This window comes from Struthio camelus, chromosome 3 (genome assembly GCF_040807025.1).
Source record: "Struthio camelus isolate bStrCam1 chromosome 3, bStrCam1.hap1, whole genome shotgun sequence".
Taxonomy (NCBI): domain Eukaryota; kingdom Metazoa; phylum Chordata; class Aves; order Struthioniformes; family Struthionidae; genus Struthio; species Struthio camelus.
The window spans coordinates 125,863,352-125,879,687 of NC_090944.1; the positions used below are offsets into that span (position 1 = coordinate 125,863,352).

A 16,336-nucleotide genomic window follows, 5' to 3' on the forward strand; every position below is an offset into this window, starting at 1 on the left:
AACAGAAAGGGCTGGACAGAGTTTCCTTACGAGCCACTCTGGCCAGAAAGGTCTCTAACAAACTATGCAAAGCACTTCTGACGCCTGGAATCAGGCACTGGCTCCAGTTCTCAGAAATGACGAAGCAAAAAAACTAGCGGCAAGCCCTAAGTCTCCTTTTTTGATGAAAGGATGAAAGACCTTCACTTGAGAAATTCCTCCACCACTAAGAGCAAGTGAGCAGGTCACAGCGTCATCATTGCGTTCGTTTGCCACCTCATCTCCAAACACCACCAGCCTGGTCTGGAGATGCTCCAATCTGTTCTATATCGCTTCCTTGAAAATGGTATACGCCTACTGAAAGACACTGGCAAATTACCTTCCTAGGGTGGTGGCTTTCCTTCCTCCTCTTCTTTTACAGATAGCTACTCTTTCATTAGGGTATGAATAGCTGGCACAGTATAAAGAACCAGAATAACAGTACCCAGGACTCGCTGGGGACAGTATACCTTGCTAGAGTTTGCATGAACGCTGCCCATGGCCTCAGCCTGCTCTGCAAGATTCCTGCATGGAAGAGTTTCATAAGCTATGGTCGGATAACATGAGGCATCCAGCTTTTGTCTGGCTCCCAGTGCCAGACCGAAAACAGCACCGCCACTTAACGCAAAGTGCTGATCTGCTATAAACTCCGTCTGCTGGTTCTGATTTGTTCTAAAAATTTGACCGTGTGATTTTCGTGCCAAAAGGCTTTATGCTAGATTGGGTATTGCCTGGCTTCTCTCTCCTTCCGTGTGTACCTCCATGAGTCCCCTGCAGCGACCATAAACTCAAAAAAAACTGACTTTGCATCTGTATTGTCTAACCTAGCTAATATGATTCTGGGACACAAAACTTTGTGTCTCATATCTAATCTGAATCATGTTTATTCTGCTAGGCGATATGATAGCACACAGTTCTCATAGCAAAGACACTGCAACCACAGCCTCAGTCCTGCCAGCAGAGGAGCCGACTTCAGTGGGAAGTTTTGCGATACAGACAATTGTCTGCTTGATCTATACAGAAATCATTCAACTCATTTAATCTAGGCAAGGACATGAGCCTGCTCGTGGGGAATAAAAGCTTTCCCTCATCACCAGCCTACGCCAGATTTGAACTGTTCCCTTATGTCAGCAGCGTGTTTATTCCACAAGTTATCCAGTAGAGTTAAGAACACCATTTTATTTTTGAGAAGTCGCAAATCTGGTCTGATCTTGAGCGCAGTTATACTATTCACCCAATTCTGCCACTGTGTAACTTGTGTTGCGTCGACGTGCAGCACACCTTCCATAGGCAGACTTCTGCTTTTACTTAAGGCTCAGACAGAGGACTGCCTGTTTGAAGAGAAACGGACAAACCGCCCAGCGTCCCACCATGCCCTTGGTCAGCCGATGTCAGCTGGCTTGCTCACAGGGTTTGTGTTGGCATGTTTGCAAAGTGCCAGTGTTCTGGCAGAAAAGAGCTTTCAAAGTCTTTTTTTTTTTTTTTTTTAAACACAAAACCAAACACAACTGTTTAAATACAGCTTTTTTCTGTCCCTTCAGCAGTCTCCTCCTCACTGCCCTACTCTGGGTCTTGTTTGTAGCTGGGAAAGAGGGTTAGTTACCACTCTCAAATGGCGACAGAAAAGGCTGCAAGCAAGAACACTGACATTTGGCAAAAGCGATCATATCAAATCAATGCTTTGGCCAAGCATATGGCCCTAAGTTGGCTAGCTTTACGCCGTTGCCTTTATATTATTGAGGAACGTCCCAATAATTGAGGAATATCTGTATTTTGTAAGAGCAATACTTAACTTTCTAATATGTGCCTATGTAACTGCCTAGTTACAAACGCTGACTTTTTTCTTCTTACGGTTGGGAGTTTACACCGTAAAAGCTTTGTCAGCCTTTTTTTTTAAGAGCCTATTTTTTCCGACTTAGAGAACCCAACTCCGGAGGAAGCAGGGATGGAGGGGCTCTGAGAGGCTGCCCAGGTGCTGCCTTCCCCCGGAGAAGCTCCGCTGGCACAGCGACGACTGCTGCTGAGCTGGGTTTCGGCAAACACGCTCCAGCGAATGTCACCGCGACAGTTCAAGGCGAGACCGCCTCGGCTGCCTGCGCCGAGCACGGCCGGCGGAAGGGAACGCCTGCGTGAGCGAGGCCTCAGCCATGCAGCACAGCCCCTGGCTGAACGCTGGGGAAGGTTTTAATGCAGACGGAGCTCTTGAGAGAGCTGGGCTCGATGCTGATACAGCTTACGGGCTGGGCCGGCTCTACAGACTTCTGAAAGTTGGGTGATGTCCTGGGCTGGGTGCCGGCGAGGTGGTACGGGGCCAATGCTCTGCCAGCGGGCTGGGACTGCACACGCCGTACTTGGCAGCGCTAAGGAAACCTGCAAGCTGCTTCCCCTCCTGTCCACCTCCAGCTCTGCCCGCCCGTCGTTGCGTCAACGTCAAGAGTTGCGGCCGTCCCCACTCTCCCAGCAGAAGCCGCTGGTAGAGACACAACAGTGGCAACGTTGCGCGCCCGCAGGAACAGCCTGCGTCATTTGCCGGGTGGCTTTGCTATAGCGGGGCAGAGCTCTGTTAGCTCCGCTGCAGCTATACTAGAGGCAGCCCTGCCACTGTAATCCCCTTTGTTTCCATACCCAGAAGCACCCCTGGTGAGGCTGAGCACACACAGCACTCATGTCCTGCAGCACATCCCACACCCCTTATAAACTCTGTGCCAAGGTCGTGTAGCAAATGGCCTTCCTATAATTCAGAAATATCCGTGCTTTCCTGTCACACTAAAACACTTTGAATACTATTATTTTGTCTGTGGCAGTGAGTTGCCTGGCTTAATTACGGATTGTATTTTCTTCAGCTATTTATAACTCTGATGACTTTTGCTTCACTGAATAGTTTTTCCTCTTCTGCTATGAAAAAGAGGAAATTAACCACTTTTTTTCCACTCAGATAGATATAGAAAGAATAACACTATATCCTAGCAGCTGTGATTTATTTCTATTACCAGGAGAAGCTGCAAGGGCAGAAAGATTAGCAACTATATGTCAATGAAAGTTGGAATAATTTGCATTACTAACTTTGCTGGAAGGTGGGTTGTTTTTTTTTTTTTCCTGAAGGCCAGAAATAAAGATGAAAGGCCAAGCGGAGTGAGTTCTAAAACACACCTCTTCCCCTAAGCACTGTGAGCTGTCATGCAAAATAGTAACTTTTGACTTTAGTGCAAAAAAGAAAAAGGGCTGTTCCTTGCACTGAAAATTACAAAAGCCAGTGCAAGATTGTAGAAAATAAAATTAGGCCATAATATGCACAGAGAAGACAAGCTGGAACTGAAAAATACTTTAGATTTTACTAATTTTGTACATCTAATAGACTGCAGATTAACTGCCAAACAGCTTCCGTTCGCCCTCACTGAGCTATTTAACATTAACCTGGACAGTGCCTTAGCAAATATATCAGAACAAAAAAGATATCCGCAACAGCAGGAAAACGAGCTAAACTACTCACACAGTTGTTTTCCATCTGTAACATCTGCTGCTAAACTGCCTTTTTGGCTATTAAGTGTCAGCAGGTTTTACACTGTGGAACCTGAATGTATCCAGTTTCAAAATAATTACCCGCACACATTTTTAAACTCGATGTTAACAGCATATTAACTCCACAATCTACAGGATGGGGAAGTGGAACTCTTGAGAGGATCCAGCAACAGCCCCAGGCCTGCCTGTCCGAGCACCGAGGGAGCTGGGGCAACGCAGCGGAGGCACGCCTGGGAGGCTTTCGGAGGGGCAGGAGGTTCAAGGACAAAACAATCTCCTTCGCCACTATATTCCCTCATCTTGATGCTTAACGTTTGTTCTTTGAAAACAAAAAAGACAGGCTCCCCATGGGAATTTTTTCTTTGTCTTCAGAAAGTTCTGCCCTCTCTTCTGGGAATGGCTTTAAAGGGCTTTAGAGTAAAAAGTATGTATTTTAAAATATTTTATATCTATCATGAGAGTGCAAATGATTAACATTAACTCCTCTGGGAAAAGCTAATGAGCTGTTTACTATTTATCCTGATTTATTACTTATGCTGTTCATGCTATTTCCCTTCTGTTTAGATTGTGTGTTCATATGGTACCCTGCTACACTTCTGAGAGTTGTATAAATAATAAAGTACAAACAACAAAATAAACCCTAAATTTTCTCTTGCCTTCAAACAACGCTGCAATGTTCAGAAAGGAGAGCGTGTGGACAGAATGCTTCTGCTCAAGCGCTACAACAAAGCCGTTTGCACTGAAAATAAATATTTATATTAACTTTATATTGGTTTTGTAACTTTTTGTATGTTATTGCTTTTTAATGAAACAAGAACTCAAAGGGAAAGAACTGAAGAAAACACAGTTCTCTGTGTATTTCATTCCAAAACAGAACACAAAGGGGCATTCTACTTCATGGCACAGGTTAAATTATGCAATTTCCTGCCCTGTACCCATATCTATGCAAACAAAGAGTATAAACTCTTGGATTTAACATGGCCCTTAAAAAGAGTAAAATAAAGCTGTGTGACCTGACTAGTTTTAATCCTTTTAGCATTCATACTACAGGACCCTGGGAGATGCATCATGTTCATTTGATTTTAAAAGGGAAGTCCACACTTTGTCAGGCCACTTGAAGCGTGAAACACAAACTTCAGAGTTATTTTTTTCCTACCTAACCATTTGCTTATTCAAATGCATTAATCCAGGAACGGCCAACATTTAGTCTGCCAGCACAGGGTTCCAAGTAGCAACCAACAGCATTTCTGAACCTTAATTCTGGATTCAGCGCACGATTCTGCAGGAAATGCCATACATTCGAAGATGATATCTAAGCTCTCTGGGCAGAAGAACCATGGTAAAGATATGGTGACTAAAATTTGCTCCATTTATGCAGCATGGCTGTTACTACAGCAGTTGCCAATAGAGAATCCAGCGCCTTCTGGCAAATCATACCCATGGAGATTTTCAAAGGCACAAAAGGAATAAGGAGTCCTTTTTCCATTGACTTTAGGTAAAACTTGGACGCCCAGTCCCATTCTCACTTTTTATTCTAAAAGGGGATGTAAAGTATTTTACTCCGGTGACAGCAAGCCTAGAAATAACGAATTACTACAATCAGAGCAGAAATGCGTATAATCTGGGAATTCATTTGAAATACTTACTCAGTTTGACCTGATCTGTTAGAATCCCTCAACGGCAGACTACAGGAAAAGGGCGTTTTCAATAAAGTTTAGGTCATGCAAATCCCATGCATAAAATTGTCCTTGACTTCAGTGAAAATCCTGATGTACAGCAGACTTGGAAGACAGGCTCTCAAAACTCTTCAGTGGCTGCACCGCTTGATTTTTCTCAGCCATTGTGATATGAAGTCCACCTACGCATGGGCTTCAGTATGTTCCCACACAGGAAAGTGCTTAAACATATGCTACCCCAACAGGAAAATGCTCAGGGTCATAATGGTGTATGAAAATATTCTATTACCGGGGCTTGACCTAAAACTGATCCAGAAACTGCAGCAACTGCAGAATGCAGTGGACTTGCTTCCTGAGAAAAGCAGATGTGAACTGGTTCCTTAATGTAATTGCATTCCCAAGAAAAGTTCTCACAGTCATAACTTGAATAATAAGTTCAAGGTCTTACGCTGACATACCAAACCCTTCTAATCTTCACTGGAACTGCAGTGCGAAGGAATTATGATCAACCCGGCTTGCCATTCCCCACAGCAGTCCGTAATTTGTGGCCTTAAACACCAGCCTGGCTGATCTCCGGGCTCCATGTGCAGCAGTGCCAGTTTAAACCTGCTTTCGCAGCTGCATCCATACAACCCTCTGGGGGCCAGTCCCGGGAAACTGCTCAGAGAACGATCCGGGTAGAGTAAAAAAAAAAAAAAAAGAAAAAAAAAAACAAGGTACTATCTTGTGAAGGCAGGAGTAGTTTACTCTGGTGTTGCCATTGGCGATGGATGATTCCCTCCATCCTGGAAGCAGTCATACTCCAGAGGCTCCCCAGAGTGGCTATACCTTTTTACAGAACCTGTTTTTAAAGTCCTCTCAAACTAATTATGATCACCTTATAACCTGGCATGTAATCTGAATATAAAACATCTGCTTTACTGAAACTGTACTGCATATTAATAAGAAGGGAGAGGTGAAAAGATTTGAGCTCTCTCCCCACTTCTGTCCCTGACTCAGTAAAACGACCTTGAGCAAACTGCCGTGGCCAAAATTTTCAAGTCCATATTTAGACACCAAAATAAACAACCTGATTTTCAAAGGCGCTAGCCAACCGCAGCTTCTATCAACAAAACTCTAATCACCAATGGACTCTAGAAACTTACTGTACGTTAAACATCTTAATAAAGCAAGCAATATACCTCTTCCTCTCTGTTACTGCTTACTTACAGGGAAGAAAGTTTTTCTCGTCCATTGACTCACAGATCCATAGTTTAAACTTGGTTTACACTGATTACATTACTTTCCCCTTTTACACAGATCACAAAGCAATGTTAAACATGCTGCGTACAGCTGGCAGAGATGCAAGAAATACCTTTATATCCTCTGCTTACATTTCAGAGGAAAGATGGAATAGAAAAAACAGAAAGATTCAGAGAAGGTAAGATCATCGTAAGAAAGGAGAGACAGGAGAAAGGAAAAATCAGGAGGAGGCAGTAAGCTACTACTATACAAACAGGAATGAAAGAGTGTATAGGGAAGGATGAGAACGGGAAAGGCAGGAGGTACTGTGAAACAGCACATTACAGGCAATACATCCAAAAGATGATTACATGCTAAGGAACGGGCAGTATTTAGGCAACTCTTCTGCTCCCCTACAAGTGGGGGGGCCAGTAAGTGCCCAGCAAGGACCCACATGCCCACCACTCCCACGGTGGTGCGTTATGTTCAAAGGAGCCAAGTCACTGCTGCAGCCCTGACTTGTAACACTGACCTCCCTGGCTTTTTACAAAATCAAAATCTAAAATTAACAGATCAAGCCTATTTCTAATGGCTGCATGGTAAAAATCGTGAGTCACACAAATCTACAGAGACAATTATTGACACAAACTCCTAGGCAGTACAAGGAAGCTGATAAAAGTGTTACAGACAATCCTCGTTTTGCTGCTTCTGGTTTGCTTTGAATTAACCTGAGATCAAAACAAAAGCAAAGCTCTTTGAAATCTTCACAGTCTGCACGAAATTTTTTTCATCTCTAAAAGCAGGAGTGGGAAGGGGGAATTCTTGCCCAAGGAAGATAAAGATCGCTCATTTTAAAAGTCCTTTTTCAAAAATTATTTAATCTAGATTTTTATTTCAATATATTATTTTAGTTAATTTAGTTATTTACAATTAAATTATAACCACCTATAGTAAGACTTAGGCTCATGACACTTTAAAAGTATTGCATTTTACATTTATAAACATTCAAGCAGTGTGCTTGATACTGAAATGTTAATGGTAGAGAAGGTCATGGCTAAGCCCTTGGAACCCCGTTCTTAAGGACAAAAGCTTTGGATCCCACTGGATTCTTTTGTAGGTACAGAGAGAATAAAGCAGACTGACCAGTTTAATGAGTATTTTGCTTAAAGTTGACAAACTGATTAGTCTTTGGGGAAAAAAAAAAAAGTAAAAACTAGTTTTCCGCTTCTGATCTATGAATAAAAACAGGATTTGAGAGGTCAGTTAACAAATGTGACTTTTAATCCATCAGAGACTCCAGCAAAGCCTGCGGTCTTCACCCTCCAATGATTTAGACTACAGGATCTCCTGGAGTGTTTTGTAGCTCCTGTTCAAGCCACCACCAGCTTTCTTCTCAGTGGAAAGCCGAAACGCAAAGCAAAGACACTAATGTGTGTCCAGGTCTGGTCACAGCACTCCTGCAACAAGAGTTGTTTTCTGCAGCATCAGGACAGCTGTGGAGCACAGAGGCAAGCACACTAGCGCTCTTTGCTAAAGTTAACATATATTGTGTGCAAGAACAGTAAGACATTACAAGCTGTAAGTGGTTTGATACTTTAGATAAATATACCTGCTTGCTGACTCACCCAAAGCAAACAGGTCGTATGGCCAGGTGCTGTCCTTTTCAGTGGAAGGGACCAGATCTTGCCACGTGGTTTCTCCCTCTCCTTTTCTCTCAGGGAGCTGCCTTCCTTTAAAATGTAGTGCTACCCTAGCTGTGCATGAAATCCCTTCAGCCTCTATTTATGCAGGCTTAACACACAGATAGTCTGCATTAGTAGAATATAAACATTCAGCAAAACAGTGAAGTCATCCAAGTTTCAGCCTCAGTTTTGTCCTAGTCCTTTTGCCCTCGTTCTAGTTTTGTATCAAAGTTTGTCATATCAACAACAGTTTCACTTCAACGAGCTAATAATACATCTAAAAATCCTTTACACCAGCAGAAGATTCTCCACAGCTGCAACTATCAGCAAAACAAAAGTTTAAAACCTTACATTGCACACACGTGAGTGATGAGGAAGTCTATGCTGGGGTAAGGCACAGGGCCAAAGTTTTGCCTAGACAGGCCTATGGCAAGACTTTGGCGGTTGTTACAGCTGTTTTTGGCAGCATCTGCAGTGCTGGGTTACCAGTACAGAAACCTAGAAGTACCCACAGGGACTGCTCTTAGACATAGCCAGAACGATCAAAAACAATGAGTTCAATGCGCCAAGTAGAGCAATTTTAAATCAGGCAACTGATTTAGAATCAGTTTTAAATGCAAAATGTTGTGATAAGCCTGCTTTTTTCCTCCTGTACATTTCTCCTTTACATTTCAGTATTTCTATGTTAAACTGCAGTTATTTGAGCATTTCAGTACAATTCCCGTTTTCATTTAAACACAGCATGACAAAAATCATGACAAAAATAAATTGTGTTAAAATAACCAGTGCATCATCCACCATTTCCTATCCAATACAACTGTAAAAGAAAAACAAGGGAAATTTCTATCATATATAATTACATATGTTTGCTTAAACATTTTGTATAAATGTGGTGAATTCTCTTGAATAATAAAAGTACATTCCAACTTTAATGAAAGACTACTTTTTACTTTGAAAATCAACATGTTATCCATGAACGGGAAGCAACACTAAGAAAAGAACTAGGAACTACAAAGAGAAAACAAGTGTAAATCTGTTAATTTAAATCAACTGTTGCTGCTTGCTTGTTTGTATTGTGATTAAAAGAGCTCACTTAAGTGTCTATCCTGTTCTAGATTCTTCTAATTGTTTGTTTTTGTTATAAACATATAAACGCTCAAATCCTTCAAAGGAAAACTCCATAATGCCCACATTAAGTCCTTTGGTATATTGAGACCTGTAAACAGATTGCTAGATGAAAGCAAAGATTAAGAGGTAGCAATGGGCTGCCAGGCTAGAAACCTGACTTAAATCCATTAAGATACACTTGATTAGGCAGATATGTAAGGAACAGCAAGCTGGGTTGACGCGTTTCTTCAGAGAGCTGCAGTGGTGAAAACTCTGCAACCACACCCAGAGCTGGCACGTATGGTAAAGCACCAGGCCACCTGCTACCCAGGGTCCCGAGACTATTGATGTCCTGTTGGGCGTTCACCCATCAAGGGAAGTCCTGCTGTGATAAATCAAGCTGAAAGTGACAGCTGAGTTCTTCAGCCATAAGGTCATTTAATAAAGTACCTTTGCCTCAGGATATAACTCACTTGTACGGGGGAAGAGTGGCACATGTAAGTGTAAATACTCTGCACGCTTGTTCAACTCGGTGCTAAAGAGCCGTCAAAGGGGATATGGAACTTGCGAAGTACAGTAAAGACAGAAGAACTTTAAGTTTTGTTGACCTGCTCCCTAGGTCGTGACACTGGATTTCCATCTGCTCTAGCAATGTAATTAAACGTTTGCTAACTAATGACAGTATGCGGCTTTTGTCACCAAAAGAACAGACAGTGGTAAACAAAACCCTATTTACAAGAGGTAGGGAGGAGGGAAATGTGACTCTGCTGCTGAAATTAGAGATAAACGAAATCACACCAGTTAGCTAAAGAGCCTGTCTAGACAGAGGAAGAAAAAAACAAATGACAAAAGCTTGATGCTCTTCTCGTGAGAAAGAGAAGGAAAAATGATTTCATAGCCTGGCAAAAGTCTTCAAAATGAAGATCTACTGCAATGTGAAGATTACTGAACAACATCTGTTCTACACTACAGAATAAGATAGTCTAGCCACAGCAAGGCCTCCTTTATTCTGAACCAAAAAGAGACAAGAATCTAAAGTACAAAAGCAGCTTATGAAACCAGTGAGCAAACCAACCAGGCAGATTTGGGCTCTAGAAGTATAAAAAGTGCAAGGCATACACTAAGGCCTCACCCACATGGGAGGTCTACTCTGCTACATGTAGCTACATGAATAAATGCAGTTACCACAGTAAAAGTGATTTTAAGTATTCTGCTTCTAATTTCTGTTGTGAAATAAACTGTCCACACAGACAGTTTATTCCAGGAGAGCCAAGAGAGAGTAATTACTCTACTATACTCATGTCAAAATTTTTTCCCAACAACCTGGCCCTAAATAGGAGAAGGCATTTTTAAGCTAAAATCATTAGCATCGTTTAACAACAAATGTTATTTGAAGTTTTATTCCAGCAGTGAGTCTGGACCACACTGCTTTGAGCTAAGCGCTTCTATGCCAATTTCCAACTAACGCAAATGTTTATGGCCAATTAAAACCCCAAATTATCTACAGTGCAGCCGCTAGATAAATTGAGTATGAAATTATGTTTTGAAATGTCTCTTAGTTACTGCAGGTGACTAGGACTTTTTCCCTTTTTGCAGGACAGAGCGAAGGTGAGGAAACGCACAGAACCCACGAGCAGTCACAGCCAGCTATACGCTGAGGACACTTTCCTCAAAAGTGAGACAAGGATTTGACAGAGAGAAAAGCAATTTTTCCTAAAAGGATTCATACAGTGTTGAGGAGCGGGGCAGAGAGTATGCATGCATGGACTTAAGAAATACGCACAGCGTGAATACACAGGGGACAGTACCTACAGTGTTGAAGATGGAGAGAGAGGGGCAGGATCATCAGGACTGTCAACTGGAGGAGATGCTGGCTTTTTGGCAGCTGGGGTGCTAATTTCCTTTAAATATAAAAATCAACAGATGACGGGGTACTGGCCTGACGTTTTGATTAGTAGACCTCCTTATAACAAGAGACTGAATCTCGCAACGCCCTGATGCCTTTGGTTGTTCCTGGAGTGGATTGCTGCTCTGAAACATCACAGCTGCTTCATCTGTGAGACTGGATGCTGGGTGTAAATCTTGTACGGCAAGCATCCTTCCTGCCTCCCTCTGAACAGTCACATTTTCATCATCATCATCTTCTTCCGCAGAGGCCTGGGGCCTCTGATTGCCAAGGACAATCAAGTCAGTCATGGGCAGAGGACAGAAAAACAGGAGGATGATGTTGGTTAGCAGGGCAGGGTATCAAACGATCACTGATAGCACACCAAAATAAAGGGCAGAGAAACGGAGGGCGGTAGGGCCTTGCTGCACTGCCTTTCTGGCCTGTTGGCTAGCAGCAATTCACTTCCATAGAGGAAAGGACGTCCTCGTGCCTGACTGGAAATTGGTTTCAGCCCAGCCCTACCACAGATACATTAAGCTCAACTTGCCGGGTCTCATTTTTTCCAGTCTACCAAATTTGAATACTATTTCTCTCTTTATAGGTGTGTGGAGACAAGAGGCTTTGAATATTTCATGGAGCATTCATATTACTACTATTACTTATTTCAGAGTTAGATCTGTCTTCGAGTGTGGCCTGCTGCACATCAGGCCTGCATGCTTGCTCACTCTAGCAGCCTGGGACCTGTGAAATCTTGCCGCCTCCTTGGACCCTCGCCTTTCTCCTTTTCTGCTCTAAAAAGCTCATTTTGGATCCGATTACTTAGGAAGTTCATTGCTGATGCAACTCAGAGAGGCATAAAATCGTTTCCTCCAAACTAGAGAACTGTAGCTCACACTATCCTAACACTGTAACGGAGAAACCCCCAAGTAGTTACACAACCCTTCATTCTTCAGTACAGATTTTGTCTTTAGGATTCAGCATAAAATTTTCATAGATAAACTGTGAACATCTCAGACTGAGTGGTGGAATCCACTACTGACGAGATTTCAACAGTTACACAGAAAGAAAACTTGGCTCAAGATGTTTTAAAGGCCACTCTGGTACACACCAGCCTCCAGCTCAGCAGCTTGGCTGAGCCAGCCACGGGGGGGAAACACAGCCCCTCACACGGCTCACAGCTACGCCCGCAATAAAATCTGACTGCTACTTTCGGCCGACTGCGTTCCCCAATTGCCACGTAATATTCCTGGCACCATTAAAAAAAAAATAAAAAGAGCAAAAGAAAAATAACGGGAACCCACTCCCCAATTATTTTAACAGAGCCTCTCTTCCCTGAGGGAAGCGTTTCAGCAGAACAAGGACAAAAGGGCTACGGACAGCGGCACCCCCGTTTAAAAACGAAACAAAACAAAGGCTTCCACCGCCTCGAGAGGGCAGCACGCAGGCTACGGGGCTCGCAAGCGCTGGAGGCGGGGGAAGCAACGGCCGCGGCCGTTGGGCTCGCGGGGTGCCCGGCCGTTGGGCGCGCGCGGTGCCCCGGCCCGACCCGGCGGCCTCAGCCCCGCCCGGCGCAGCGCGTCCGGCCCAAGGGCGCATGCGCGGCGCCCGGGACTTGTTGTTCGGGCTCGTCAGTTCGGGGCGGGGCCGCCCCGCCCGCCGTAAAGGCCGTGTGAGGACGGGGCGGGGCGTGACGTGACGGGGGAGAGCGCGCCGGTGCGGGTAAGGGGGTGGCGGCGGCGGGGGGGCCTGGCAGCCGGGGCAGGAGAGGAGAGGAGAGGAGAGGAGAGGGCGCTGCTGCTGCCCCCTCTCCTTCCCCCCCCCCGCTCGCCGTTTCCCCGGTGCGGCGGGCCGAGGGGCCGGCCCCGGCCGGAGGGGAGCCGGCCGCGCCGGGGCTGGCGGGGTGGTGCTCGAGGAAGGTGGCCGCGCCGGGGAGGTGGCGAAGTGCGGTTTTGCAGTCCCCTTTGGGCCGCTCCAGCTGTGCGAAGCGTTGCCATGTTGCCTTTTTTTTTTTTTTAAATCTACCCGGCAGTTTGCTTATTTTAGAAATAATAGCTTTCGGGACTGGAAAACCGGTCTGCAGTGAGATCCCGGGTGTTACCTGGAGTTTCACGTGCGGTCTCGGCAGTTGTTGGGACACGGGTGTTTCCAAAGAACGTTCCAAAATACCCTTAACTTTCTTGTGTCGCCGCTGAAGTTCAAGCCTTAGGAAGCAAGGACAGGCTCACGGTGGAAGTTATGGAGAAGGGTTCTCCCTGCTCTTTTTCTGCTGTTTAATATTACACCTTCTAATTATCCGTGTTCTTGCCTCTTTCAGCATCCAGAGTACTGCTGTCACCAGAGGCATGTATGTGGTGGCCTCTTAGAGAGGCATGATATTCCAAAGGTAGCGTCTCTGGAGTTGCGATGAGGCCGCACTGTCTTTGCTCTCAAGGGACAGAGTTTTCTGCGGTATGCTTTCCTTGCCGATTTATCGATCAGAAGTGTGTTTTCTGTGAAACACAGCTTTATCCCAAGTGGTTGAGAACCAGCAAGTTAAAAAGATCCAAGAAAAGAAATATGTAAAGTGGAAAGCCCAAAAATAAGTGAGCAATTTCTTGCACTGATAAAAGGACCTTTGTATCGCTAGCTAAATCTTGTGTGATCTTGTATGTCGCTAGGTTATCTGAGCTGATCAGCTGACTAAAATGAGGTAGACAGCTGATCTCTTGGAAAGTTAGAAATATTTGATATTGATATCAAATATTGATATCAGATATTGAATATCTTCAAAATGGTATTGCTTGTTGGAATAGCTAATGACCCATGTTACTCCTAGAATCAAAATCCAGACTGAAATAAGTAGTCTAATATTATAAGTTGGAGGATAGAGAGATTTGTACGTGGGTATTCTGAAGCCTTCCTCAGCTGTTCTTGGAGGAGGACGTGGTTGGTTAAATGTCTGGAATTTGCACTGGGACATTGTTAGTAACTGAGCCTGTCAGTAATTGCCAAATACTTCACAAATGAAGGGGAGTGATTGTCAAATATGGCTTATTGTAGGAGGTAGTTTCCTTGTTGAATCCTGCTGTATTGTTTGCCACGTGCAGCGTTTGTACATCTCATGTACACCAGGTGGCTGTTCATGTGCCTATTTCGCTTTTTTTTTTTTCCTCCTTTTTTAAGGGAAAGACAAAATGAACCCTTTCTTTTCTCTGGATGTCGGACATTCTCGTCTAGTCTACTTCTGGAATAGAAGTATACCTTTCAACTCAACAAATGAGACGTACTGCTACAGCACTGCCCAGGGCAGCACGGTACTCCAAGGAGTAACTTTTGGAGGAATCCCGACTGTCCTGCTCCTGGATGTAACCTGTTTTTTTGTAAGTCCAGTTTCTATTTCTTGTATCAAAAACGCTTCTGACCTTCTCAAATGTTAGATTGTCCAGAATTCCCTGCTTGTAAGGAAGGGATTAGCATTTCCAAGAATATCTTCAGGATATAAATGTGCCAAGGCCATCCTGGGAACTTCAGACCACTTTTCGGGTATTGATGAGGCTTTCTCGCTCGCTTTCTTGCTCAGTACGTGTTTATTTTCCCAGCCTCTTTCAGAAAGCAAAAACGCGAAGGAGAGATCAAAATTGTTTTTCTGTTGAGAGTTATAATAATACTTACCTATGAGAGGAAGTACAAAAGTAATTCTCATGCTTGAGAAAGTAGTTGAACCCCCTACAGCCAGTTACGTCCCTTTAAAAAAAAAAAAAAAAAAAGGAAATTGCATTCTAAGTCTTTCATCATAGTTCTGGATATTAAGTAAAGAAAACCAATGAAGGTACGCTTATGAAAGTTTGGATTTCCTCTCTACAGCTTGCTTCTCTTCTTGTGTGTCACAGACCTTCATACACTTTCAGTTAAGATTAATATTTTTACATACGTTCCTCCTCCTTTATAAATTAGAGCAGGAAAACTGACAGTCTGGTTGATTTGTCCCAAGGTGATTATTGGGTTAGTTAACAGGTGAAGGTGGTTTCAGAGTGAGGATGATGTTTTTTGACAGTTCCTGTACACCTAAAAATAGTGGTTCTGCAGTGAAAAATAAATAGTCAAAAGCTCTTTTTTTTTTTTTCCCCCCGCTAGATTTTAATATTAGTGTTTTCTATTATAAGAAAGAGATTCTGGGACTACGGTCGTGTTGCTCTAGTGTCGGAAACTGAAAGGTAAGAAGATATGCAAACTGACTTGTTGAAACTAGCTGGGAAATAAGTGCAGTAAATAGGATTTATATTAAGTCCATTTTTTATAAATTGGATACAGTTGTCATTGCATGCATACGTTTGTTTAAAATGTTCTCCTTCTATTTTGTGTTAAACACATTTCCCACTCCCAGACTTCTTCTTTGGAGTATCAGTAATAAAGCTGTCTGTTTGCAGTTGTCACTATGAATTTAATTCTACAGTTATGGATAAAGGAAGTGGAGGCAAGAGAAAAGGTAATTGGCTGCTTGAACATGTAAGGCAGATGAACGTTAACAGACTTGTTTACAGTACGTGTCTGTGGCGGAAGGATATTGACTATTGTGCTTATCTGGGCTCAGGACAGTATCTTCCCAGAGCTCCCTCTGCAGATTGTGTCATCATAATTTTTTGGAAGGTCTTAAAAATAATAATAATAATACTAAATCTATTGTTAAAGTCCTTCAAAAATCCTTCACTGATTTTGGTGATAGATCATTTGAGCTTTTGATTTCTAGCATTATTTCTGTAAGACATCTTAAGATGTTTGAAAAATAGTAATCTGTTTATTTTTATGAAGCAGGTATTGACTTTAACAGTGAGCTTCTTGCTAGTATTATGATGTAACGTAAATAATATCTACAACTAAGCAAAAGAAAGGGGTTCAAAATGTGTATTTACACTGAAGCCATGTACAGTTGTCGGAAGTACCTGAGGCAAAAAAAGTGGGCAATAACTGAGACGGCTTTAATCCAGGTAGCTCAGGTACCAACAATGAAGATGCTCTGATACAGGCTTCCATGCGGGCTAGAGAGGCCAGCACAGGACGTGCAGCTCCTAGAGCGGTCAGGCACATAGGAGCCTATGGTACTGTCCCCGCTGGATTGTCGCCTGAGCCAGCTTGGTCAAAATCAGTTTAGATGTACCCTATACGTACACCTCATTTTTAGCATTTATTGTCCTGTAGCTGTGGGCATATCACCACTGCAACATTTATTTTTAGCAACAAACTGAAAA

The 16,336-nt window shown here is 43.4% G+C and overlaps 1 protein-coding gene across 11 annotated transcripts in view; it reads left to right on the forward strand.

Annotated features, from left to right (window-relative positions):
* Positions 1–12,703: 12,703 nt before the first annotated feature.
* Positions 12,704–16,336, forward strand: part of TMEM63A (transmembrane protein 63A) — a 30,688-nt gene continuing 27,055 nt past the window's right edge. The window contains exons 1-4 of one of the 11 annotated variants that reach the window (XM_068940153.1): positions 12,704–12,830; positions 13,426–13,559; positions 14,274–14,470; positions 15,225–15,304. In XM_068940153.1, coding sequence (XP_068796254.1) covers positions 14,285–14,470; positions 15,225–15,304 — 266 coding nt within the window. In that variant the 5' untranslated portion in view covers positions 12,704–12,830; positions 13,426–13,559; positions 14,274–14,284. The other 10 variants (XM_068940158.1, XM_068940154.1, XM_068940156.1 and 7 more) reach the window with 10 other exon arrangements.